This window comes from Anguilla anguilla, chromosome 10 (genome assembly GCF_013347855.1).
Source record: "Anguilla anguilla isolate fAngAng1 chromosome 10, fAngAng1.pri, whole genome shotgun sequence".
Taxonomy (NCBI): domain Eukaryota; kingdom Metazoa; phylum Chordata; class Actinopteri; order Anguilliformes; family Anguillidae; genus Anguilla; species Anguilla anguilla.
In genome coordinates, this window is record NC_049210.1 from 45,271,754 (window position 1) to 45,299,388 (window position 27,635).

Here is a 27,635-nt window from a genome sequence, read left to right on the forward strand (position 1 = left end):
CTCACAGTGCGGGCAGGTCCCTGCTCTGTAACAGCCCCTTAGTCTCACTCTGCCAGTTATCCTGTACGGAACTATCTGGGCAGCTGGCACCTCTGAGGCCTGCTGGGTAATCATGCCATCAGCCCTGCCACCGCGCGCCCTACTTTTGCCATCTGGCTGAAGCTGGGCAGGTGTTGGGCTTGGTCATTACTTGGGAGACCTGGGGGAAATTAAATTGCTGCTGGAAGTGGTGTTTTGGCCAGTAGGGGGCGCTCGTCCCCCCCCCCCCCAACCCTGTTGAAATGCAATGGCCCGGTGCAGTGGGCGAGGGATGAAAGGCCATCTTCTGCCTGGATAATATGTTTTAGCCTACTGAGATCCTGACTCAGCAGGGTCATTAATGTTCCCATGGCACTTAACGTGAAGAGCAGGACATTCCCTGGTGCCCTGTCAAAATACCAAAGGTGACTCTGACTGTCACCCGTGACCACAATATCACCCCCCCGGTCTAACTGGCTCAGGGACGCCCCCCCACCTCAGCTGAAGGGTGTGGCCAGCATGTGTGTTCTGAAGCGGAATGCCAGCGTGCCTCGCCCAGGTGAGTGCTACTTGTGCTGGGTGGTTGAGGTCTATTATCCCTCCTTCACTCTAAAAAAATGTTTAGAGGAAAGGTGCTAGATAAATGCAGGCCATTATAATCATTCCATTATAATGATTCGTCATTCCATTCTCGCAGTGACATCACTCCAGAACACAAGAACAATCACACACATTTGCCCACTATAATATTCACTATGTTTCTTGTACGAACGTGTAAATAAGGTGCTGTAAGGTCATCGTGCGTGGCATGAACTGTGCGGCCCATAAATACTGGAGGGAGCGTTGTATGCGACGCAGGCCTTCAGTTAGGCTACGTGTTGTTGTTTTTTCTTGTCTCCGCCACGATAAAATGGAAGCGACGAAATTAAATCCGCGTGGAGATGCCATCTGGTGACGCCATGACTGGAACAAGTGTCAGAGCTGGCTCGTGTGTGCGCGACATAATCTCTCCCGCTAAAATCCCTTCACCAGGCTACAGGAATTCTGATTTGTTGCTGAAAGCAACAGGGGGAAAGGGTGGGAGGCGGGCGTGGTTTCTTTCATGGAATTTGATTTTGCTTTGTAATGTAAGATAAATAAATGCTCATTTGACTTAATTCATTTTACAAAAATGGGCTAGCGGTAGGTTGCAGTAGGAAATGTACGATTATGAGACGCATTTATTTAGCCTTAAATAAAAAAGACGGTCAATGTCCTTTAAATTCTCATTCAAAGTAATTTTACACCATGTGAATTAATCTACGTATTGCACTTTAAGATAGCAACAAGCTGGTTTGCTGTGCGTTACCGAGTCCGTAGCCTAGTATATGCATTTCAGAAAATTAAATGTAGGCCTATAGGCTACAATTCAGTGTTATTCTGTGTCGATTATTTGCCTCAAAACACCTCTAATGCTGATACACTATATATAAAATAAGACATAAATCGCCTTTATCCCACAAAATGCAAAAAATACATATATTCATTGTGCTGTGTCATGCATTTAAACGATACCTACCCTTTTAGTAAAAATGAATAAATTGGGTGTAATTTCTCGGGGATGATTCTTTCTGTACTATTGTAACGTTTTCGTTCGAGATAAAAATCCATTACTGGGCGAACGGCGAAGTTCACGCCCATGTATGGCAGTGAGGGCGGGGTTTGACTCTCAATGATGAATCATTTAATCAAATTTTCTCCTCGCGCAGCAGGTACAGTTTTCCGTTGGGCATGGTCTGTGGTCCACCCAGAATATAATGGTGCGGGCACTTGGGTTTATGTGACATCCCCTATGCACGCGTGCCATTGATCGAGATACCCTTGCAAGGCGAATGAAGGAGTGGCGGAGAGCATCTGATTTATGAGCTACTGCTTATTTGATTTGTCAGCGCCTTATACATTTACGCTTCATTTTTAAAGATGTCTGATTCGGAGGACATGACAGAGTTTGGGTCTATAGTTGAGCGGATTACAAAGGGCGAGGTAAGTGTGCATCAGTTGTGATTTCATTCATAGTTTTGACGGGCTATTCTCAGCCGTGTCTCAACAGAGATGCTCTAGTAACCGTGCCGTTGGCAGGCAACATGTACAGTTACTAAGGCGACTGGTTGCAACATCTAAAACCTGGCGCTTATTCATAAGTAGAATGTTTCATTTCAGGTGTTATGAATGGTTAGGGCATGTACGGTGCAGTGTTGGCTATTTGATATTTAAAATGCGTACGCGACGTTTTTTTGGGGACAGTGCAGCGTTTTCTCAACACTCGATCTTTAAAAAACAAAACCCGGATTTGATGCTTTGTAATTCAGCAGTGGGTGTTGTCTGTGGGCTACATTAATCTGAGCACTTGTCCGTTTACTTCAAATAACAGAAATCCTACTATTGTCATTGAATAATTTGTCGGGGGTGTCTATATATGTTTCTTATTAACAACATAGGCTACATTGCGTAAAAATAACACTGTTGCAATTTCTGTAATGGTTGTAAAGAACAGTTTATTCTGTGGATGCTGAAACAGTGTGTCAAACGAGGCTGTAACTGTTAGGCTATGTTGGTGCAGGTGTTGGGCCCACGGGTGAAAGTGATGTACAATCAGCGGCTCATGGGAATAAGTTAGACGGAAACATGTCCGCCTCTAAGCAAATAGCTCCTTCAAAAGGATACAGTCCCTTTGCGGCTTGCGCCACGCTATCACAATGGCGATCCTAAGACCTTCTTGTGTTTATGATTATGTATTTTATCAGTTTGCCAGTTGTATGAATTTCATTGCAGGCAGGGAGACATACGCTTCAGTTAACGGATATTCCCGTTAGGAAGTACTCACGTTAATTCAAACACTCCAGTTAAAGCATTTTTTCCCCCTATTGTGTGACGTATCCTGACGTCGTCCGCATAGTGGGTCAGTGTTTCTTGAAAACATGACACCTGTCTGGCAAGTTCCACAGTTCACTTTTCCAATGAAGATTTAATTGAGTGATCTGATTACAAATGAATCTCATCCGCGGTACATACACCGGTAAACGCAGTTAAGACATTTTTTGTACCCTGAACTCCACGAAGAAATTTAAGTATTATAAAATGTCACTGAAAATTGAAACGCCATTTCTTTATTTGAGCTTTTGTAAGCTTAGCTCATGCTCATTGAAATCACAATTTACCATCATCTAGTGGTTGCTTTTGGTATGGCATGATAATGAACTGTATCCAATTGCAGAATGAATGTTTCATTCATTTAATTGCTTTGTTCCACTTAAGTGCACTATCAAGCAGACATTTATCACTGAAAATTAAGGCAAAATATATTTGTTGTTGGATTGAATCTTGCTATAGACTTGCTCACGTTCTCGGGCTGTCTTGCGAATATATTATTGGAATAATTCAAATCAAATTCTAGATATACTTTTACTGCATACGTCACAATAGTGTGCACTTACGCCATGAAATCACAGAACGTCTACAAATACTGGAGCTTTTGCACTTGTATCCAAATTATTTTCAAGCACAATTACTCAATTACACCTCACTATTTACTGGAAATACATTTTGCAAATATAATGAAATGCATTTGTCGTCAGGTGTACTATAAGGGTTATGTACAATGTAACGTTTGGAATTGCCACTGAAAAACCTTGCATATATGGGACACTACAGTCTAGAGAACTGGGGTGTGCGTCAACAGGTCACTATTAAGCACAGTGCCTATTAAGAGTGAGGGAGGGATACCGTGTGTACGTGCCAAGCTCTGTGTCATTATTCATTTACACTGGGTCACCTTTTTTCAGTGATCAGAAGTTTTCTAATGATACATAGCTTTATACTGTACATCATTGGTATGTCGGCTAATCATTGGTCCCTCCCTCTTTCTCCCTCCCTCTGTGTGTGTGTGTGTGTGGAGAGGGAGAAAGTGGGAAGGACCAATGATCTCGCTCTCTCTCTCCCCACACACTCACACACAAACAGAGGGAGAGAGACAGGATAACCTATGATTAGCCGATTGACTGGTAGTCTATGGCCATATTCAATATTTATTGTATTTGGTATCCAAAAAGTGTCCCCTGGATTGATATGCTGCATGGTACGTGATATGGTGATATGGCATATCCTACTTTCTCTGGTCTCCGGTGACAAATATCTGGCTCCACATCCTCTGCAATCATGTAGCCCACCTGGTGCTATCCCTTCCCCCCCCCCGACCCCCGACCGGCTAATTTAGACAAGCCAACACTTACCACAGTTAATGCCCCGGGGAGGTCAGGAGCGCTCTTGCGGTGTTAACGTGGCTTTGCGTTCCTCTCACAGCCCCGGTCCTGTGATAACAGCCTCTTGACCGCTGTGCTCCCGCCTCCTTCTCATCCCCTTCAGTTTCAGCGCTGGCCCTTCAGTGTTTAGCGTCGTCGTGAGGTGCCCAGCCACGACGACAGAGTCCCTCGCCACCTTTCACTGCCTTTCGGAAGATTTGTCCCTTTCAAATTGCACTTATGCTGTTCTGACGAAGATTTTTTTTCTTTGAGAGATGGGACATTGGGGTGTTGGATTGGCTGTGAGGATGCATTTTATTGCTTCCTCTCTTTTCAGGAAAACTTTGAGAAACTAAAAACAAATCTGGTTACTAAATTGACATTTTTAATTGATGTATGCAAGTGAATATATATTTAGGCTGCTTATCACTAAAAGTATCAATAATTGCATGCTTTCTTAACAACAGCAACAACAACAACAACGCAGCTGTTATTGCTAATACTGCAACAACAGCTTTTACTTCTACTACCACCAAGGTTTATAAACCTTACAACAATGAACACAACAAATAACCCTTTATTATGCAATTTGGAACTTCAGATTGTAAAATATACGGGTTTAAAACTGCGCGTTTGCTGCTTTTGACGTAAATATACAACCCTGTTGCGACTTTATGATCACAGTAAATCAAGGGTTTGTTTTCGTCTGAAGAACCCCGAACCTGTGACCCCCTCCCCCTCTCCCTCCCTTTTTGAACACCCAACTACTGCAGAATCGTTTCTATGGAGATTCCGCTGTCTCCACCCAGCCCCACGTAGCCTACTGCAGGAGCCTCCCCGGCGTTGAGTTTGCAGAAAGCTGTGGTCATTCGGCAGTTGCTGAATCACGTCGAGATTTCATCCGCAGCGTCAGGTCGCGTTATTTAATTCATTGTGGACTGCGCCGGCTGATGATTGCGTTCGGCATCTTCAGCTCAAGGCATTGAAAGTTGTAACCTAAATTCTCTCGTTCAGAATGTCGGCGGTTTCACGACGTAGCTCCATTTTGGTAAGTGAACCAAAATATAGAGGCGATGTTAGGTTTTATGGTGGTTAGAATATGTTTGCCAACTCCTAACCGGGAAGTGGATAGGCTATTATTATTCCAAAATGGCATGCTAGCGCGCTAGCTGTGTCATTGTGTGACTGTGAGACGTGTCAGTTAGCGCAGCTACAAGGGTTGTTGCGGAGACAACCTGTGATGACTTGCAAAGTTGTAAACTAAGCGTATTTTAGTGAAACATTCGTGATTTTACAAACATTAAATTCTTAACCTGTATTTTTGTGGAAAGCCTAGCAGGTGGTGTATTTGCAGTTAAAACGTTAGCTACTTCCCTTTTCAACAAACTTGTAATGCAGTGGCAATTTGTTGAAACGTTGCTCCCCCAGGGCATTCGTTTCGACATATCTGTAGTTTGAGTCAGAAACTAATAATATTTTAAGGAATTTGACCCATGACGTGTCTGCGGCTTGTTTGTCTCATATTTCATTTTAGGATTGGGTTTTCAGTTCATTGATTAGTGGAAGCTAACTCAAGCCGATAGCCTAATAATCATTGAACGCGAGCTGTGCTCAAGCTTCTGTGAGATGCACAGTCGCTTCTCTGTTTTTATTTTGGTTTGTTTACAGCGAAAGATTGATCTCCACTTAACTCATTGCGAACTTTAAATTGCAGGTTCCAATTAAGAACATTGAGCGGGAGCTCATCTGCCCAATCTGCAAGGAGCTGTTCACGCACCCGCTCATTCTGCCCTGCCAGCACAGCGTTTGTCACAAGTGTGTCAAAGAACTGCTCCTTCTGAACCATGAAGATTCCCTCAGCACCGATGCGGGATCAGAGTCCTCCCTTCCCGGGAGTCCTCGCTCCAGAGTTCCCTCTCCCAGTATGGAGAGACTTGACCGGCTCGTGAGATCAGGTGCGGTTGAGGTTTTCTTTAAAATTGCCACATTTATCTTTTATTGTCGACGTTTATCGGCTTTTAACATGAATGTAAGAACATTATTCTTTTGCTTTGATTGGAGCCATCTAAATAATTGAAAAGGTTCTCTGAAGTTTTGAGTGTTTTTAAAATTACATGATGCGTTATTAATGTTCGCTCACGGTTATTACTGGGCACAGTCAAACAGTGCTGTCATTTACAGAACCATTTGTTTTCTGGAATGAAGCGCACACCTAAACTTTCAACAGCAAACTAAACGAGGCTGCAGCAGGCTCTTACAAGTCCGTCATAATTGGCTGTCCTACATTTTCCCTCAGGGGTTCCATCTCTAAACCTTTTAGTCACGTGCGTTGTTTATGGGATTCTAAAGTTCAGTAAGTGAAAGTAATACTTTAGTAGTGGACGTATGGTTTATACCACATAGATTGCATAATGTTACATAATTGATATAAAAAGCTGAGTAAAGCTTGTATGCTGGGATTTTTTTCAAAGCTAGGCCACAGCAAGACAAGCAAACAACGCTGTGAATGCCGATATTTGAATGGCTGAATCCATGCCGAAAACCGCATGGGCCCGAGACAAGGCGATCTTTCTGCGAGCTGAGGGTTTGCCTCGGCCACTCCAAACCACAGCTGCGTAGTGCGCAGGGAAATCGGTCCACGTTTACGCGGCCTGAATGTGCCCATTATGCCTGTTTGCATTGCTGATCAGACAGGAGCCTGTTCTCCGTCCGAGTCGGAAAATAATCATCGGTGGCTTATTTTGTTTTTCTTGCTTTATAAAAAGAATAAATAAATACTGGCCAGCTCTTAGAAGCTATAAAAACAAGTCTGAAATATATTTGGAAAACGGAGGGCCGTGGAAAACTTACTCCATTTGAACCTGGAAGGTAGTGCGTTTGCGTAAGAGACGTCACAATGAAAGTACTATGTTAGCACAGGTACTTCCTGATAAAGAGACTGTTTTCAGTAGGAAGTTGAGTAAATTGATTTACCTTCTCGTGTTTACGGAACTGCTATTTACAGGTTAACCTCCCTTTTCCTTTGAATCCGTAGGAATTGATCTTTTTTTTAATGAATAATTGTGGTTGCTCTTTAGCCCTTAATTAAAGGTTATCACTGTCTCACAGGTTTGTGTAGATTAAGCCTTTTTGTGCTGAAACTTCTTACTGGTATTCCGACAAGGTTGTCGTGGAGATTAAACTGTCTACTGTCTAGAAAGTAATCCAAGTGTGGCGTACCTGGGGCTATAAATCACCAGAGAACCCATTAAAACACCACCAGTCCTGTTCATTTGCGTTTAGACAACTGGCCCCTGTAAAATAGACCGAAATGAATCAATAGTATGTTAAGCTCTGCTATGACCGATATAGCGGTCCGGATTGATTTTTGTTGGTCGAACTTGGAACAGTGGGAAAACGTATTGATTTTCTGGGCCGGCAGGTCCATGTATGTGTAATTGTATGTGTATAATGCCTGGAGAAATGCACGTCAAATAACTTTAAAATGGCCCCTGGATCCTGATCAGTTTTTTCAGGAAGAACCAACGGGGGGAGAAAGACGACCCGTGTGCCACACGCAGTGTTGTGTTCAGGAAATGAGCAGCTCACACTGCTTGGTGTCCTGTGTTCAAGGGCAGATTTAATTTCCGTCAAGAAGTGGGTATTGGTGTCACTCGACATCAAGGGTCATTGTGAACGAGGTCTGACTCCACTTCTGTTCGGGCGTGTGTGAACTGTTGGTCTTACTTCACTTCTCTGTCCATTGCTTGCAGCCTCTCTGAGAAGGTCATTTGGAAGGAGAGGTAGACGTGGGTTCCATTATTTATTTAGTTGTAGTGAGTATAGTGTTTTTAGACCCACCACCCCCCCCCCCACCCCCCACCCCCCCTGTGAACACCTACACTACTTAAGTGTGTATATCTATATACCACCACACAACTGTCAGGAATCTCCCTCCTAACTAGTAGCGACTGGACCGTTCAGCTGTTTAGACTGATTTAAATGTCTGCTGAGCAAATTATCACATTTCCATGGTGGAGGACCGGTTTGTGAGTCAATATTTGGGACTAGGCTGGTTTTATTTGCCGTCCTGATGTTCCTCTTGCTGAGGGGAAAAGCTGCAGTTAGCGCGAGTGTGCTACACGCAGGCATCTGCTAATTTACAGACTGGCATTACAGCAGTGTCCCTGTGGGTGATGTCACTCGTGCGAGCGTGTGCACACACGTCTCTCCCGAGACAGCTGTGCGTTTATTTGAGCGCCTCAGATTAATTGGTGAAGTCACAGAGGACAAGGCAGCGCACTGTGGTGGGGTGACTGTGGGGGAAGACTCGGGGTGATGTCTGTGCTGTGTGAAAAGTGGGGCATTGGTGGAGAGGGCCAGTGTCTGGCGGTGGTGTGAGCGTCTGTCTGCATGTCTGTCTGTGAGTGACTGTGTGACTGAGTCTGTGTGTGAGTCCCATGTATCCTTGTGAGAGATTGAAGCATCTGTGGAGAAAGTGAACTCCTGGGAGTGTTAGGGTTGGGTCTGTGAGTCTGTGAGTGTCTCTGTCTGTGAGAGATGGATTGGAGCACTGGTGGAGGAGGTCAGCTCCTGGGAGTGTTGGGTTTGAGGGTGTCTGTGAACGTCTGTGAGAGAGGGATTGGAGCATGGGTGGAGGAGGTGAACTCCTGGGAGTGTTGGGTTTGAGGGTGTCTGTGAGCGTCTGTGAACGTCTGTGAGAGAGGGATTGGAGCATTGGGTGGAGGAGGTGAACTCCTGGGAGGGTTGGGTCTGAGGAAGCACAGATGGAGGCTTTCTGGAGCGAGTGTGTGCTGGTGATTCTCCAGGCCTGCGATCGATAGTGAGCTCTTTCACCATCGCAGCGAAGCAAGATATGAAAAACACGTCACATTCATTTAGCAGAAGCTCTTATACAGAGTGATCACAATGGTGGTACAGACATAGGCCATTTATTTAGAGAAATTAGAAAAGAAAATGTGTATTTATCTTGCTCAGTGGACATTTAAATAAATTTGGAGTCAATTTAGTTTTATCCCCCCACCCCGATAGATGTAAAAGATACCACATTATACTCACTCACCTCACTTCTCCCTGCTAATTTATTAGCCCCCTGGTTGCAATGGGGTTTCCTGTTTTTTGGCAGTTTCATTAAATATATTGTCTTCTTTTAGTAAATATTCAGTCTTTAAAAACGAACAACCAAAACACCGACTTGTGTTGTTATTGTTTAATAAGGAAAAGACTGTTTGTGCTGTAGTGAAATTCCAACCGACCCGAGGCACTGATGGAATGCCACGTACAGTACGTCGGAAATGAGTTTTCTAGTTCTTGGTTGCCAGTTCCACCATTAAAATGAAATTTCTAATTAAGTTCTAATTGGGAAAGGGGTATTGCTCTTCTTGCCACCGAGGTCCCCATTGGTAGTACCGTCACGCTGTGTGACTCAGGGCTGTGTTGTTGGTGATGTGGTTCCGTAGGGAGGGTGTACTTCCACACCCTGCCCCCCCCCGACCCCCCGTCACATTGGCCGTGTTTATGATATGACTCTCTCTCCCCCCCCCGCACTGCCACGCCCCCCCCCACCCACGATCCCGCCATGGCGGACCTCCAGGCACAGCCTCCCTTTTCCCCCCCCCAGCCGAGCACCCGCAGCCTAAGTACACTGTTGATTTATTCTTTTCTTTTTTTTAATTGCACCCTCCGTTCCCTCCTCCACTCCATCTTCCAGGGCCAAACCACTGCCCACCACCTTGTCCATTACACACACCCCTCGCCCCCTCGTCCCCCCCCAAAGACTGGCCCCCCCAGCTGCTTGTTACAGAAAAAATCCTGCCCATGACTCCGCCTCCCCATCATGACTCCGCCCCTTGTCGTGACTCCGCCTCCCACACTAACTCCACTCTGTCACACAGTCGGCATGTAATCAAATGCTTGTTTTATTGTGCACCCACTGTGGTCTGTACGTTGTACTGTGCTAATGCATCGCTCGCTTTGTGTGTATTTTTTGCCTGCCTGTTTTTGTGTGTCGACCTGCTCCTCCTGTCATGCAGTGCAGTGTCACGAATGCATTTGTTTTCCTCCTCCTTATTTTCACCCCACAGCTAATTTAATTACCTGTAATGATTTTTCTCTTTGCTCCTCTCTCTCCGCTTCCGTAGGTGTGGCTGTAAAAATAGGAACAAGTTTTGGTTTTCCCCAGTATCTGTGTAAACGAGTGTTTAATGCATTGAACTGGACGACTCGTTTCAAATTTAATGAGGCATTACATCTGCAGGTGAACGATTTGCTGGAAGCCTAACTTGTTTTTTTGTGGGTTTTTTTTTTTTTGCCTGACTTTAGAGATCTCTTCTGACTCGGGCATTTGATTGAACGTGTCTCTCCAGCGCCGTGGTTACGCGGCACTTCCGCAGTTTTTGTCTGAGGCGCGCGGTGCCAGAGGGGGCGCTGCGGAGCCCGGGACGGGCTGTCGCTAGCCTCCGCCGTTGGTGTGGCACGTTAAACCGAACCCTGGGTTACACATCCCTCACCCGCCGGTCCGCTACGCCGGCTAGCCACGAGCACGCCGCCCAGCTCTTAATGGGGGGGTGGGGGGGGAGCGGGGGGGAGGAAATGTGGGTCACGCCTGTAGCCAGCAAGCTTGTCACCTGACCTCTGTGCTCGCTGCAGCGACTGAGTTTGTACGCAAATGAAACCCGCTCCTTCTCTCCCTCGCGCTTCCCCTTGCGTGTCACAAAGCAGAACGCGCGTGAGAGAGCACGGCTCGCGGACGTTTACCCCCGAGGCACGCGTACATGTGTGCGCAGACGCCAAGTCAGATGAGATCTCGCGAAGTCCCATCGCTTGCGTGGTTTTTTTCCAGTGTCAATCTCAAAGCTTCTGGTTGCAACTTTTCAGTGAGCGGGAAACAGGAAGTCCTTTCCCACAGGGACTTAGGGGGCCACAATCTGTTCTGAGGGGCCCTAGAGTAATCTGTGTCACTTACTCTGAAAGAGCTGCCCATTGTGGACGTGGTAATGGCTTATATAGGTGAACAGGATCATGTCTATGAACGATAAGCCTCTAAGGTTCTTTCCAGAAATTTCCATAAGCCACTCTTGTCGCACGGCCAAAATGGTAGCTATGGAAATGGGTATTTGTGAACTGCCGCGGATTTGAGACAGACACTGAAATTACCACGCAAGTGCAAGAAATTAAACTTGAGAATAGTCTCTGCGATTTTTGTCAGCGATTATTTTCTTATACAATGCTTAAAATGATTGTTTCAAGAATACCAAGGAGATCACAACGTTTTAGATGTCAATGCATACATTCATCTTTTTTTCTGGAAAAAAAAAACAAACAAATCTCTCAAAACACTGTGAAGCATTGTTATCATTGTGGTGTCCAGATCATTGTGAACACTTGACATGCTCTCTCTCTTTCTCTCTCTCCTGTGTGTGATCCTTTTGTGCGATTGACCCCGTAACTATAGCAGCCTGGGAATGACTTGCGTTTTTTGTCTTTGTAGGTTACTGGTACAGCACTTGTAAATGGCGGTCTCCGCCCCTTTGCCTTTTAAGTTTCGCCGTATTCACTGTGTCCCCTCCTGTCCTGTGTCCCGCCCCTGTCCTGTGTCCCGTCCCGTCGCCGTTGTGGCCCGAAAACCCAGGTTCGATCTCCTCGCCGGGGTGGAGGCGGGGCTCGGTGACCCCCCGCATCACCACCTTCCCGTGCCCGGGCTGCCAGCACGACATCGACCTGGGCGAGCGCGGCATCAGCATGCTGTTCCGCAACTTCACGCTGGAGTCCATCGTGGAGCGGTACCGGCAGGCCGCGCGCGCCGCCGTGGCCATCCTGTGCAACGTGTGCAAGCCGCCGCCGCAGGAGGCCACCAAGAGCTGCATGGACTGCAAGGCCAGCTACTGCAACGAGTGCTTCAAGCTCTACCACCCCTGGGGCACCCCCAAGGCGCAGCACGAGTACGTGGGGCCCACCACCAACTTCAGGCCCAAGGTGCACACCCCCCCCCTTTCCCTCCTGCACCCTCACCCACTGCCCCGACTTCCCCCCCATTCCCGCCCGGTCCCGCCCTGTTTGATTGGGTGTCACATGGGACACGTTAGCGTAGCATGAAGGCTAGTCACACAGGAGTAACACTAGGGACTCGGTTACAGTGTCAGATTTGCACTTTTGTGCTAAAAATGGCCAGCATGACACCCATGGGGGAGATTTTGCTTTGTTGATGAGCAGTACCTTAAACGCGTTGTGAACTAGTGTGGGAACCGTCAGTGTTTGTAAAAGTGTTCTGTCTGAGTTCTGAGAGGTCGTGTAATGAGATATCAATGCTAAATGCTCTGGGGAGATGGGGAGAATTTGGTTGAACGCTCCCTGTCATCACTCTAGAGTCGTGGAGTACAGGGAGTAAATCGCTTGTTATTCACAGCATTGCGCTGTGCTAGCTTAGCCAGATAGCTAGCCCCCTGACGGTGGCAGAAATGGCCGACAGTCCCAAAATGGCTGACGTGTGCTCTGTTCCTCAGGTGCTGATGTGTCCGGAGCACGAGATGGAGAAGGTGAACATGTACTGCGAGGTGTGCCGGCGTCCGGTGTGCCACCTCTGCAAGCTGGGCGGCTCCCACGCCAACCACAGGGTCACGTCCATGAGCAGCGCGTACAAGATCCTCAAGGTACGCCTGACGCGCCGGCCAATCGGAACCAGCGATCGGCTCGACGCTTATCGAAGGGGAAAGTACATTCTTATGAGTGCCGGCTTGACCTTTTTTTACCGTGTACCCGTTAGAGCCAGGCTGGTGCCCTCGGGTGTTTTCGCTGCGTGCGAACAGATTCGTTTACGCTAACGGTCACGGACGGATAGCGTCCGTTAGCATGCGCTCGGGTGTCGAGCGTTATCCGAGAGGCTGTGCTGTAGGGCCGGGCCTGAGGGCGTTTCGTGAGGTTAGCCTCAGGGCAGAACTGTCGCCCGGTGAAATTAAGGGCTGTGGATTCTGCCCTAATTTGCGTAGTTTGAGATGACCTAAAACACAGGCCACCGTGGCGTCCATTTTTAATGGGCTCATTTGTTGCTATAATATCTATCAAACTTGTCTGTGTTCTCTGAGAGCACGGGGAGGTGGTTGAGGGGGGGCGGGGGGCGTATTGGGTGTACATAAATAACCGGAATCTGTCAGGAAGGGATTGAGTTTCCACCAGAGATACTCTAGCTCTTATAATACTGTGTTATCGTTTTCAACAGGAGAAGCTTTCAAAGAGTATCCATTACCTAATCAGCAAAGAGGACAAAGTCAGGACTCAGATTTCCGAGCTGGAGGTGTTGATTAGTCAAACCGAGGTGAGCATCTCGTCCAATGGGAACGGGGCAGGAGGTACTTTCACTGTTGACCTGTGTGTGTGCGTGTGTGCGTGTGTGTGTTTTTTTTCCATTGCAGTCAATAACTCTGATGTGCAAATCTATTCAAAAGCGCGCTGTTTATCCTACGTATGGATGCTGTTCTATTCAAACTGGCTCACAAATTTAAACCCCAATATTTGTGTTCAGAGCTAAAACTAGCTGGAGAGGAAGTTTATTTAATTAAATGTATGAAAGCTTAGACGCAGGTTATCAGAACAGCACTGCGGGCCCAAGCCTAGGCCTGCATATCATTTGAATAATTCTCTCTTGTGAAGCCTAGTTTATTTGTTTTGCGTTGTAACCTTTATATTTATACACAGCCTGGGACCACAAAATTCAAAACTTTATTTTCTTCAGTGTTCGTGAATGGCCCTTTTATTGTGAAGCTGCCCATGGCACAGCTGAATATATTCAAATCACTAGATTTTATATTGGTATATATTCTGGAGAAAGTTTGTTAGCTGAAATAATTTTAATTATGCAGCTATTGCAGTGCGTTTGGACCATTGCCTGTAATATCGCATCCGAACAGACGTGATTACCTGAATATAATTTGCACAATTTAAAAACACTATTTCTAACTTTGTGTGCTTTTTGTATTTTTAATTAGAGCATTAAAATGTTTTATATCTGATGATAAAAGGCTGTCAGTTTCATTGCAAGGACAACACATGCATATTCCTTGCTGCCCTGTGTGTTTTTGGCTGCGTTTACACTGATTGGTCCTTTAGACGTCTGCATCATTTCCTGTGTTCAGGACATGAGAAAGTCCTTCATGCTGAGATCGGAAGGGACATTCTCTTCCAGTAGTGCTGGGCAATGATATTCTCTATTAGTACCAAACAGTATAAAGTGGCGTTTGGGTGGGTGGGTGGGTGTTGATCAGTTCTCCCCTGGGATCTCGATGGGTCAAGTGATCCTGTTTTCTTAACACATTCCTGGCATTATTGCCAAATATAGGATGCTAATGACCAGAGGTAAAAAAAATAAAAAAGCGTCAACAAAACAACAGCTAGCCAAACACAGCCACGTGTCCCTGCTCATATAACCTTAGGCTACAGGTGCTTCTGACCCTGAAATTCTGCTCTCTGCTGTTCAAATTCAGTTTGAATGCAGGGCAGCTTCAAACCTTCAGACATGCTTTAGTTTAACATAAATGTACAAGATCCTCCTATGATCAAATCAGTTTTTCGTAATGGTACATTGTATTTACCTGCACACGGACTGTCATTGTCACCAATTTCTGCAGTTCCTGTAGTTAAATCCTACTAAAAGACTGACCGTGACTTCTTTGGTTCTCCTTAAATGCTGTATGCCATAGTCTACAGTTTTGTCATCAGTGTACAGTTCAGTGTGTATTAATGGGAAGACATGTAGTAATCTCTCATACACAGTCCCTGATCCTTCTTCTGTGCTCAGTCTGTATATGTTGTTTGCGTAAAAAATTACAAAGAATAATTGAGTAGTAAAAATAATGTAATAATCACAAAGAACATGGCTTGACTGTATTTTAACTACACGTATAAATGTGTTTTAATTACATGTGGGATTTATGGAAAAACATGAGGGGATAATTATACATGATGTACATTCGCTGCTACAATGTTAGGCCTCATCTTTGTCTGTACTGTGAACAGGCAGAGGCTTTCACTCACTTAAATACAAGGACTGTACTCTCCCACAGCCCCCCACTTTGTGATGTAAATGGAGCTGGCTGGGGGGGGGGGGGAGGGGGGGGAGGGGGGGGGGTTGGCTAACTATCAATAACTTCAGTTCTTTTGAAAGAACTAAATAACTGCCGGTCTTCCCTGTGTGCGGGAACAATGCCTTCAGCTGAAGGGATTCCTCAGTGTAGACAGTGCTAGGTAATGGTTTAACAAAGCTTTTCTAACTCTTTGAAAATCCTTTAATGGCATGCTCTGCCCCACAGCTTTAAGTTGTAAATCTCACTGGAATGGAAAATGACATTTAGATTTGGAACAAACACTGTATAGATTGATACTTTAAATGAACAGCATGTCCCATAAGTGTGCTCTCATTGGTACATTAATCTTAAAATGAAAAATGTGAGAAGTGCCATAGTGTACAGTAGCAGGTCAGGCCTTGCTTAAGACGTGTCCCAGCGTTAAATAATGGCATTTCTGCACTGGAATCCGTATGACCCAAACTCCTCCCGATGGGTGTGACTGGTTGAGCCCTTTTTCTAAATGTTTTTCTACCTTTAACTGTAAAAAAAAAGTTGAAATGTAAATTTTTTGACATGACTGGATTTGTGCGGGACGCCACATTTGGCCAAATTTGGGCATATTTTGACACGTTTGGCAGATTTGATTGATAAACTGCCAGCAGAAGTATGTCACGTAGAGGATCCGTGCTAGCGCATGAATTCCTGGGACGTGTGGAAGATGATTGCTGTGACTTGACCTGGGTAGAAACGCAGAGCTCCTTGTAGCATAACGTTAGCATGGCCCGTTTTGGCTTTTATCTGTTGGAACTGAACTGTGGCTGAACTGCAGGGTGCCTTTGGGGACACTGGGCCTCATTCACAAAACTTCTTAAATTATCCTTACTTTTGTTCTTAAAAATGTTTTGACGAAAAAAACCAATATGGGATTCGTGATGCGTGCAGACTGTTGTTTTTGTGCGTATCCCAGCTGCATGAGACAATGAATGCTGACTGTTTTTTTAAAAAATTTTATGCGCAATACTGTTCTTGTGATTAGCATAGGGAAACAGCCTGTAACAAGTGTTCCGTACGAACGCTTCGGTAATCGCCGTGGTTACGGCGTGCGCGCGTTGGTGTCGGCACACGCGCGTCTCACGCCCTCCTCGCCGCGGCCGCGGCGTCCCTCTCTCCCTCGCCTCGCAGGAGAACGGCGCGGAGGCGGAGCGGCGCGCCCACGAGCACTTCGACCGGCTCTTCGCCATCCTGCAGGAGAAGAAGGACGAGATGCTGCGGTCCATCGAGGGGTCTCGCGCGCGGCGCCTGGGCAGCCTGCGGGGCCAGGTGGACGAGTACCAGGGCATGCTGGAGAACAGCGGCCTGGTGGGCTACGCGCAGGAGGTGCTCAAGGAGACCGACCAGTCCTGCTTCGTCCAGACCGCCAAGCAGCTGCACAACAGGTCCGGGTTGGCTCTCTGTCCGTGCTTAACCCCACCCAAAACCACCCCCTACCTCCACCCCACCACCCCCTTTCCATCATGCTCTTGCCAGGCTGTGATGTTCCTCCAGCAGAACCACCCCTACCTCTTGTTCCGGAAGGGTGTTCCTGGCCACTGGTCACATGAGGACTCTTAATGTCTCTTAAATGGGATTGGCTGCTGTTTGGCTGCCCGTTGAGAGTCGTAGAATCAGTCTCCTTACATACGATATAAACCTCTGTCTTAGGGGACTGTTTTGGTGAGGGCCTGACCATGTGCTTGTAGGCTTTCCGCTTTTTTTTAAAGTGACACGTGTGGGCGGATTGGTCCTGCAAGTTTAATTTTAACAGGCCTAACGTTCTCTGCCCTAATCCTGATAATTGATCTCCATTAGATTCAAAGCGGCTTGAAAAACCCACTGAGGCTTTGGGCTACCTGAAGCCATAGTTGTTTTCCCTCCTTTTTTTCCAGTAGCACAGTGGCCAGTGTGCTTAGATCCAAGGTCTCAAACTCCTGGTCCTGGAGGAAGGGAGGGAGGGAGGGAGGGAGGGAGGGAGGGTTGTTGTGATTTTCATTTCCATCAGCAGCCAATTTAGGCCTTGGAAACAAGGTGTGCAGACTCTAGCCAATCAATGCTTTAAATGAAGCACTTCAGTGCGGGAACACCTCAAAAAACCAGCAGACGCAGATAGCCCTCAAGGATTTGAGTTTGAGATCCCTTGTTTTTTTCTTTATTTTTTGTGGGGGGGATGGAGGGAGGGTGTCTACCAGGGGTTCATATGTTTGGTTGGGGTACTGAGGTCATACCATTTGATTTACCAGCATTATCAAACCGTAATGAACTACAGACTACACTGACACCATGAATAAAGCTCCATGGTAGCATAGTGGTTAGGGGACTGTGCTTGCAGACGAAGATCACAGGGTCGATTTGCAGGTGGGGCTCTGCTGTTATACCCTCCGGCCAGGTACCTGCTCCTGGACCTGAGCTGAGTCAGTAAAATACGCGGCTGCATGAATAATTGTATGCAAAAGAATGTGAACCGTGCAAATGGCTGTGAATGAGAGCATCTGCTAAATGCCGGGAATGTAAATGCAACTTCAGTCAAATTTTTTTTGAAAAGTGCTTCGCTTGCAGTAAGTCGCAGACGTGGTTTTCACGTTCGAGGCAAATTGTGCGGGGGAATCGACTGCATTGCTCACAGTAGACCTTTCTTCTTCTTCTTTTTTTTTAAAGGTACAGTTCCTGTTCTAACAAAAGTATTTAAGTCTTGCAGGAAAAAAAAAAAAAAGTTTTGGACCAATCGCTGCCCCTCCTGTGTTCCAGAATCCAGAAAGCTACGGAGTCTCTGAAGACCTTCCACCCGGCGGCTGACCCCTCCTTCGAGGACTACGTCCTGGACGTGTCCAAGGAGGAGGCCGTGCTGAAGGAGCTGTCTTTCGGGGGAGGTGAGGGTTCGGCTAACGCCCTCGCGGGTCACTCTCGCCTCTGAGGATCCGCGCGCCTGTGGTCCTCATCCTGTCCGGCTTTTCTCTTACGAAAGCTCCTTAACCCCGTGCCTCTTACCCCTGGGGCTTTGCAGCGTGCCTGACATCACAGCGTTGACAAAACAGGAAGTGCGAACTGCTGTTTCTAGAACGTTCTTCAGGAAGGGGGAAAAAAATTGCCTGGAGGTGCTAAACCGAGCTGACTCCCTGCAAAAAAACGACGGTTGTGCAAAAACTGGAAAATGCCCTGAAAGTAGTAAATGGGCAGATTGTGAAAGAAAGAAAAGTATTTATTTTATTTATTTATTTTTATTTTTTGAAGTAACTGTCAGTGCTGATCCTGTCAGATTACTCCCAAACGCGAGGACAGAGGTGTGTTTCACAGATTAGTGTAGCTTAATGGGCTTGTTGTGTGGCCAGCCTGCACGCTGTAAGTATTGCCAAAGAGCGACCGCGTCATCGCGTCTAACCGTGAGCTGGGGGGAGCGGCGCTGGCTAGACCGACCCCTGGGGGGTCAGGAGAGGGGGCTATTTAGGAAGAGGTCAGCGGCCCAATCCTGAGAGCTGCATGGTTTTTAAAAATCCCTGTTAATAAATGACCAGGTCAGGGTGGCCTCAGTCTGAGGCCCTGTTTTGCACCAGGTTTTAAAAAGGCACGTTAGGGTGATTATATGACAAAAACATGTTAAATCCCAGGGAGAATGTGCGGTTGGACATGCCAGTAATCGGCCTCATGGGGCTTTAGCTAATGTTTGTCAAACTGAATACATCGCTTTGGGTTCATTTGGACATGGGGCTACACCTAACTTTTTAATTAACTAAGTGTAGAAATGATCTTCAAAATCCAGTTGTACAGGTGTACATGATAATTGATGAATGTATGTTAAATTGCTGCTCATTTCATGTAAATGGTTATGGTTTACATTTTGCGGAGTCCGTACAGAGGAAGAGCTCCTGATGTAAGTGTAGGTACTGACCTTCATAAGACCTCTAACGTTGGTTAGGTTCAGTGCTACTTCACGTCACGGTTCATGAACTCAGTAGGAAATTTATGCTCGCTTGCGTGACTGAGTTCAACCTTTTCCATCCTCTTTATCCATTTCTACTCGCTCTCTGAATTTCAGAGAACAATAAATGAACAAATCATGTCTTGTGCTGATGGAGAGCATTTTTATTTTAGTCAAAGCACGTGAACATGGATGAAGACATTTTACAGTGTGAAAATCAGGAGGTGAGTTTCTGCACACGTGCGCTTGTGTGTCACTGGGAGGAAAAATCGAACCTTTCTTACAGCAGACGTCAGTTGCAGTCTTGGGACAGTCCCGTGCTTTGCTTGCCTGCAGTGTCTGAAGATTTAATGATTCCTTCCTTTACTTAACAAAATGGACAGCCTGTGTGCATCATCAGCATCCTTTAAATAGAATCTCTTTAAGAGACACCTTGGGTTTTTATATGGACGTAAAACGCAATGGAGACAAGGTTATTTATTTATTTTTTATTTTTTCGCTGTGCCGAACATTAAAGTTACCCTTCACAGTGCAGCAGATAGTGTGCCTGAAATGTTTTATGATTTGATTATAAAAAATAAAAGGACACAAAACGGTGTCCTTCGTATTAAACACGCCTGTCCTCTCTCCAGTGGGGGGGGGGGGGGGGAACCCACAGTGGGATTTCCCCTGAGTTTCATTTTCTATTACAAAAATGTAATTTCCCTGTCCAAGAACATCCAATTCATACGTGTTAAGTAGTCATTCTACCGTGAGCCTCCAGTGAAGTTATCCGAGAACCGTCGTAATTTCTGTCCGGAGATCCGCTTATAGGAAGCCCTCTCCGTGCCGGAGTGCACAGGGCCCTTGTGTTACCCGTGTTCCTCTGCTCTCTGGCGCAGCCTAAGCCGTTTAAATCCCGTTACTGCACTCTGCAGGAATAAAGACCACCACGCGGATGCCATCAATCCACAGCGCGCCTCTTTAAACGACTAAGTGGGCGGAATGCCTCTGCCAGCTTTTGGGGGGGGCGGCGAGCCTCCCCAACCCCCTCCCCCCGACTCCGCCGTAGATTAATGTCCGGCATTACTCCGAATTGATCACGTTGGAAAAGAAGCCCAACGCTGCAAATCTGTCTTTCTCTCACTTTATGGATGGACCCCCCCCCCCGCCCCATACACGTCGGAATTGGCATGGCAACCGCACCCTTCAGACCGAATCGTTTTCCTGCTCCTCCCTGCTCTTCAAGTCCAGATTTTTTTCTGGTCTTTTATCAATGGCGTGTGGCTAGAAAGGCGTATAAATCTTCACGTTGAGCGTTCTGGACGTATGCAAAAAAAAAAAAAAAAAGGCCTTTCCGTTTTTCTCGAGGCTCCTCTTGGGCACGGCTGCTTTGTGGCTGCAGAGTCGATGGCCTCCCTCTCTGCCGTGTGAGGTGCCTCCAGAAGCAGATCGATGGCCCGGGTTCCGGGGCGGAGCTCTCAGGCTTCCAGCCCCCCCCCCCCCCTCAGTCGAGTGAGGCGGCTACCCCGGCGGGACGGAGCGTCCGCTTCTCTGATTGGCTACGGGAATTTTTGAAATCCCTCGTGGGGAGGGAGAGGGGAATCGCACAACGCACTTTGCTGGGAACTCTTTGCTGTGTGTTCATTTCGCCCCAACGTTCCATTAATGCAAATGCAGCAGAGATGGTTTTGCATTATCAGAAATGTTAATGCGCAGATTAGAGTGGCGAGGTAATTGATTTTTTGCGTGTGAAATACTTTTAACCGTCTATCCCTTTCCTGAAGGAGTGGGAAAATGTTTTTCGGAAAAAAAAAAAATCTGTATTGATGGGTAAGTCTAAACTGCTGATGCAGCATGACTGTGCCCAAAGAAAGTGGGGGCTAAAGATACTAAACACAAATGCAGCCAGAGACTGGTATAATCTCCTGGTGCCATCAGCAGGTTTATGATTTTTTTATGTTATTGACAAAGAACCCTTGTCTTCAACAGATGCAGTTCCAGCACTTCTCACGATGAGCTGTGTACTCAGAATTTATTTTTGGAAATGTGGTTAAGTAAATCTCACGTGTCCTAATGTTGTGTGAGATCTCGAAAGACCTGTTTTAATACATGAAATCCACACGAACACCTCTTTTTTTTGATGCTTCAGCAGAGTTCCTCTTCAAATGTGTGAACAATGACCATATTCCCTTCCTCTTCCTGTTCTCTTCCTCCTCCTGTTCCCTTCCTCCTCTTTCTCTCCAGTGCCCGATCCCCCCGTCATCGACAGGACGCGGAGTCGCGTGTACAACGAGGGGCTGATCTGCTGGGACGTCCCGGAGGACGGCCTGCCCACGGACCAGCACTTCCTGGAGTTCAGGAAGCTCGGCGGGGGCAGCGGCGGTGGCGGCGGCGAGGAAGAGGAGGAGGGGGGCGGAGATTGGCGGGTCAGGGAGAAGGTGTACGGCTCCAGCTCCGTGGTGTGCGCCCTGGAGGGCGACAGCGTGTACTCCTTCAGGGTCCGAAGCCGCCGTGAAGCCTTCTTCAGCGCCTACGGCCCGGAAGTGTCCTTCCACACCCCGCCCGCGCCAGGTACGCGCCGCCGCACACCTGTCAGAGGAGCTTCGGCTCCCCCCACCCCCAAATCCCCCCCCAACCGCTTCCCCTCGGGCTGCAGAGCAAACCGGGCTGAAATCAGGTCCAGTTTACATGAAACTGTGGTAAATTGGGGGAAACTGGGGAAATTGGGATGACCCTTCTTCAGATTTCTCAGATTTTCCATAATAGATTATTCATACAGTGGAAGGATGTTTTGCAAAAGTTTTAGCTTCTTTTGAAAATAGACATTGTATGAATGTTCAAGCACTTTTGCATTGTCGAGTGGGTGTTGCATATCACAATGAGAACCAAAAAGTGTAACTCATCTTATAGCGATGGACTGTTATCATGTCCATAAAAAGCGCGATGCGTAAACAGTTTACATTCCAGCACTGGCAGAGTCCTGATTAGGGAGCCGCGGGGTCCTCCCCCCTTTCAGAGCGGCCGTCCGTCTGGAACGGGGGCGCGCTCGAGCCGCGGCCCTAATTACAGGGAGCCGTAGCTGTCCCAGGGTGCACTGCTGTCATACCCATCAACCTTCAGCTCTCCGTCACCAACGGCAACCTCAGCGTAGCTTACAGAAGCCGTTGGGCGGCCTCCTTCCGGAGTAAGCGTTATTCATTTGACACCATTTTCACCGTTGCAAAAAACTGAGCTCCCAGACAAGCCTGCTGGCTGACCTTTGACCCCTATTGTTCATGGCTCCTTCTGCACATTCAGGGCAAGCTGACCGTTATGACATCGTGCGTGATGAGCGCTTGCCTGTTTGTTGAAAGGACTCCGATGGCATGTATTCAAACGCAGGCACAACCGCAGCGAAAGCTCCCCGTTTTATTTTCCAAGTAGTGATTGCAAAACAGAAGATTTTATTTTTTGTGTGTTTGTTTCTCCTCTTCATTGGTTTAACTTGAACGAGGGTAGAGCTGCCGGATGGGCCATTATTTAGCGAAACAATGAGAAGAAACGGCAGTTTCTTAAAATGGCAGTTGGGAAACAGAAGGAATATGGAGCTTCGGGTGTTGCCTTGTCTCTTCAGCTTGTGATGCCAAAAACAACATAATTAGGCTCCTGCTGAAACTGTGCCTAATAATAATCATCACTCGTAGTCATAATAATTAAAATATAATGATCATAATTAGTGTATTGTATAAATAATCATCACAAATATGAGTCATGGTAAATCTAATCATAAAAAGAATAAAAATGAATGTTTTCTGTAATCGGGCAGATCAGTTTATAACCAGCTCGCGTCCATTGATGAATTATGTGGTACAATAAATGTGCCGTTACTATTTCACGTATATGTGGCAGACGTCTTTATCCATGAGACGGGACGGGGTTTTTTGGATACGTAGTGGAAAACGTAAATTATCCTAATTTACAACGTCTTCTTTCTTTTTGGTGAAATGACTGCTAGCGCAGATGGGCTAATTGGACGAGGGTTGTCATGGTAACGTTTTAGCTCCTCACATGCAAGTGTAAGTGTTTCGGTGAAAGTGAAGAGCTTTTTAATCGCCCCCATTGAAAATCTGTCAGGGTATTTCTTACACAGGTTTAGGGAAGATTAGACAGATGTCTGCTTCCTGAAATGATATTTTGGATCAAACACAGACCATAACTGGCAGTATTCATTTCCGAGATTAAGCTTTTTTAATGACTGGAAGACATGTTTATGACTCTTCAGCTTGCTGAGAGAGACTATAAAATTATTTTTTTTAAACCGCTCGTTTTCCACAAGCTCTTAAATGGTGTCGAGCACTTCAGACTAAACGTGTTGATGATCCTGCTTCAAGCAATGGGCTTGGCTCAGATTAATGTTTTTCTTATAATGGTTGTAATAAGGATTAGGTTTGGGATGGCAGGTCCTGGATCAGTTACTGCGCAAGCACGCAAAGCCTCCAACATTCACAGTTGAGCGCTGCCAACATTCTCACAGCTCAGATTAATGAATGAAACTGCCTTCTAGATTCTTTGAACAATGGGGAAAAAAATGCAGTGATTTTATTGATGAATTTATTAGTTTATTTCCGACCCATTTTTTAATTGCTTTTCCAGCAGGGACGAAAGGGGTAGAATATAAACTATAAAAAGGGAATAAGTGCATCGAGGATCATGTGCGAACACATGAAATGGAAAATTTAAAAAGTGAAGTCGGATCTGCATGCCTGGCTAGCCGTGTCCCAGCTGGCGTTGGGCCCGGGGGGTACTGAACACTGATTCGCCGAGGCGGATTCGCATTCCTCTGCTCTCTGAGATGCGCAGGAGCGAACGAGCTGTGCGTTAGTAATGAGCTGGAATTCCAGATCGCCGCGGAGCTTCGACGAGATTGGGCGAGCCGGCGCTCCCCTGTCCCGTCGTCTCTCCCTCTCTCTGTCCCGGGACAGCGTGGAGACTCCGCAGCGTTTGCCCTGAGCATCCCCCAGCCCCCAACCAGGATGTGGGTGAACTCTTACCCCACAGGATTTCGAATTGTAATTCTAAAGGATTTTGGCACCAGTGTTTTTGCTGGAGAAAAAAGCAGCGGATGATGTTGGCACGGAATGAAAGATCTTTTTGTGGCACCTCATACTGCTTTTTCCTGTTCAAAATTATTTTGCAAAATTAATGCGGCACAGTAATTTATTTGCATTTAGATCTTGACTCAGGAGGGGATTTTAAAAGATAAAAATGTTCAAGCTGTGGTTATAACCAATTTTAGATTTTTGCAGTACATCATTTTGAATGTTTTGGATTGAAATGATTATTTTAACATCCGAAGAGATGTTCTCAGATAAAGTTAATATTTTGATGTGAATTCTCGCAGATCAGCAGACATGTAGCCTCGAAATGTAGATGTGAAATTTTGTTTCATTATTAATAATGACTGGCTTTGCAGTTCAATTAAAATGAGGTTTAATAATACATTGAATTGAGTAGGCTAATGACTGCTGTACATTCGAGATGAAGTATGGTTTTTCCCTCAATTATTAAAAAGTATTCGTACTTTGATATAACAGAATTGAAATCCCTTTACTTGAACATCAGACACTTTATATCGTTGTACACATGCATCCTGTCCCATCAATGATTAATACAGCAATTTCCCAGTGCTTTCAAAACAAAGATAAAACAAGAAACTGCAGCATCTGCTATTGTTCCTATTGTTACTTGGTGACAATGGCGCCCCCTTCTGATCAGCCAATAAACCGAACTTTACTACAGATATTTTAGATTAATTTAAGGCTTTAGGCTGCTGTTTCTACTCTGATTTAAACTGGCTCACCTAAGCCAGAATTATGTATAGTGTTCTTCCAAAATACAAGCCCGAGACCATATATTCCTTTTTGTAGCGATTTCTCTTTCTTACTTGTGAGTATAATGGTATAAACTGCTGTGAAATCGTATTTAAATAAATTTATTGTATTAAAACTACATATGTTTAACATAATACCATTGAACATGATATATTTTATCATTGTAAATGACTGTATTGTAGCATACTCTGGTTTTTGCTGTTTGAGGAAGTTCAATTTTAGTACTTCAAACTGCTTAGGTTTCATGGCGTTGGCTGTAATGTAAACGGTCTGTTGAAAATAGCTCATGATGGGCTGAAATGATATTTTCAGTGTAAATACAGCCTGGGGAGACACAGGGTCGGCTGGTTTTTGTTTTCACCTTAAATACAACAGCCAAGAAACCAGGTGAGGTCAGTTAACTGTGTAATCGCATTTGAGCAATTCAGTGCCGAGTAAACATCAAAAACCAGCAGACCCTGCGGCTCTCCAGGACCTGGGTTGGCCACCCCTGATATAAACAGTGAACTGTGAAGCTAGCTGTTAAGCTGTGAAACACGAGCTGTTAAAAGTTCTCAGAGCGGCAGTTAGTCACGTTTTTTTTCTTTTTTTTTTTTTTCCCCTCTCTCTCTCAGTGTTCAGCTTCTTGTTCAACGACAAGTGCGGCTTCAGCCCCGAGCGGCTGTCGCTGAGCGTGCGGCGGGACGCGGTGGAGAGCGTGGCGGGGCTGCCCTTCCTGCTGGCGGCCGAGCGCGTGCAGACCGGGGCCTACGTCTGCCTGGACTACATCATCGGCGACGCCGGCGTCTCGCAGGGCCGCCACTTCTGGGCCTTCCACGTGCAGCCGCACTCCTACCTGGTCAAGGTGGGCGTGGCCTCCGACTCCAAGCTGCAGGAGTGGTTCCACAGCCCGCGCGACACCAGCAGCCCCAGGTGAGCAGGCCTAGCTCCGCCGGGGGGCTACTTCCAGGCCGTTTCTTCCATTGTGAAACTTTTTACAGGCCAATACAAGGCTGATGTTTACACATACATTGAGATTGTCACTAACTGTCAAGATGCTTGTAAACCTAATTTAGCTAAACTACATCTATCAAATTAAACCTTTTTGAGGGCCATTTGTGATTGGGAAACGTAAACCTAATTGTTAGTAACCGTAATTTAGCCTAACCTACCTAAACCTTTTTCAGGGCCATTTGTGATTGGGGAAATATGTAAGTTTGTAAAATGGCGGCCCCTGCTCGGTTGCTGCCCTGGCTTGGTGTGATGTCGTTGAGGGTTTGACCCGCTCTCCGTCTCCGCAGGTACGACCACGACAGCGGCCACGACAGCGGCAGCGAGGACACCTGCTACGAGCTGTCCCAGCCCTTCACCCTGCTCACCGTGGGGATGGGCAAGCTCTTCATCCCCAAGGGCTCCGTCGCCGCGGCGGCGGCCACCGGCGACCACGCCAACCGCGTGCTGCCCATGCCCCAGCGCATCGGCGTCTGCCTGGACTACGAGGAGGGGCGGGTCTTCTTCTACGACGCCGACAGCATGCGCTGCCTGTACGAGCGCCAGGTGGACTGCACGGGCACCATGTACCCCGCCTTCGCCCTGATGGGCAGCGGGGGGGTGCACCTGGAGGAGGTCATCACCGCCAAGCGGCTGGCGTACGATGGGGAGGGGCAGTAGACGCCCGTACCCCCCCACCGTGTGTGGTCCCACCCCCCCCCCCCCACACCTTCCTGCCGGTCCTCCTATCTGGTCTCTGCCTTCGAGATCTTTCTCGTAGCCGTTGGCAACCGCCTCCATCTCCCGTACCAATTTAAGTTGGTTTGCATCACGCCGCACGCCAGGAACACCTCACTGATGTAGCGCTACTGTAATACTAAGCCAAGTGAAAACCTGAAAAACCTTGCCTATGACCACTGGTGTGCCTTGACCCTTTTAGGTGAATTATGGCTTACAACAATAGTAATAATGATGGTAACAATAATAATAATGAGGATGATCATAATACCATCTTGAAGATGATCAGTAATAATAATGGTACTAAGTGAGCCTTGGTTATGGGGTCTGCACGGGGGACCGAGCGTCCAATTACCAAAATCTGTGAAAGATGAAAAAGTTCACGACTGACATCCACGCAATTATAACTGACATGCACAAACATGTCAGATGTAGTCCCCCCTCAGCCCCTTTGTAAATGTTTTTTTTTTGTTTGTTTTTTGTGAAAGGGTTTTTTAAAATGGTCAAGGGGAGTTTGGATATTGTCTGGTTATTTTTCAAGGCCAACCATAAATGTTAGAACATTTGAATACTAATTAAATACACGGTAGGGGTGAAGTTTTCCATTTCGAAAGTTTCACAGGGTGAATTGATCAAAGGCACAATCAATTAAATATCTACTTTTTTAAAAATGAGGGTTATTTAATAGATAAGAAGTCGAAGGGTAAGAAGTTGCGTATTGCAGTATTAAAGTTATTCATCAGAGTAGTGCTTTTGAAAGTTAGATTTAATACCC

The 27,635-nt window shown here is 46.5% G+C and overlaps 1 protein-coding gene across 3 annotated transcripts; it reads left to right on the plus strand.

Moving 5' to 3' along the window:
• Positions 1-1,725: 1,725 nt before the first annotated feature.
• On the plus strand, positions 1,726-26,873 carry trim36 (tripartite motif containing 36). 3 transcript variants are annotated; one of them, XM_035379882.1, is made up of 11 exons: positions 1,726-2,040; positions 6,010-6,250; positions 8,048-8,077; positions 11,926-12,269; positions 12,797-12,943; positions 13,510-13,605; positions 16,535-16,788; positions 18,134-18,255; positions 21,528-21,854; positions 25,768-26,065; positions 26,434-26,873. In XM_035379882.1, the coding sequence occupies exons 1-11, from the start codon at positions 1,978-1,980 to the stop codon at positions 26,801-26,803; spliced, it is 2,292 nt and encodes a 763-aa protein (XP_035235773.1). In that variant the 5' UTR covers positions 1,726-1,977; the 3' UTR covers positions 26,804-26,873. The 3 variants fall into 3 exon arrangements, with proteins under 3 accessions (XP_035235773.1, XP_035235771.1, XP_035235772.1); XM_035379880.1 differs by lacking the exon at positions 8,048-8,077 and having other exon boundaries at positions 1,728-2,040; positions 26,434-26,872; XM_035379881.1 differs by lacking the exons at positions 1,726-2,040; positions 8,048-8,077 and adding an exon at positions 4,997-5,343 and having other exon boundaries at positions 26,434-26,872.
• Positions 26,874-27,635: the final 762 nt, after the last annotated feature.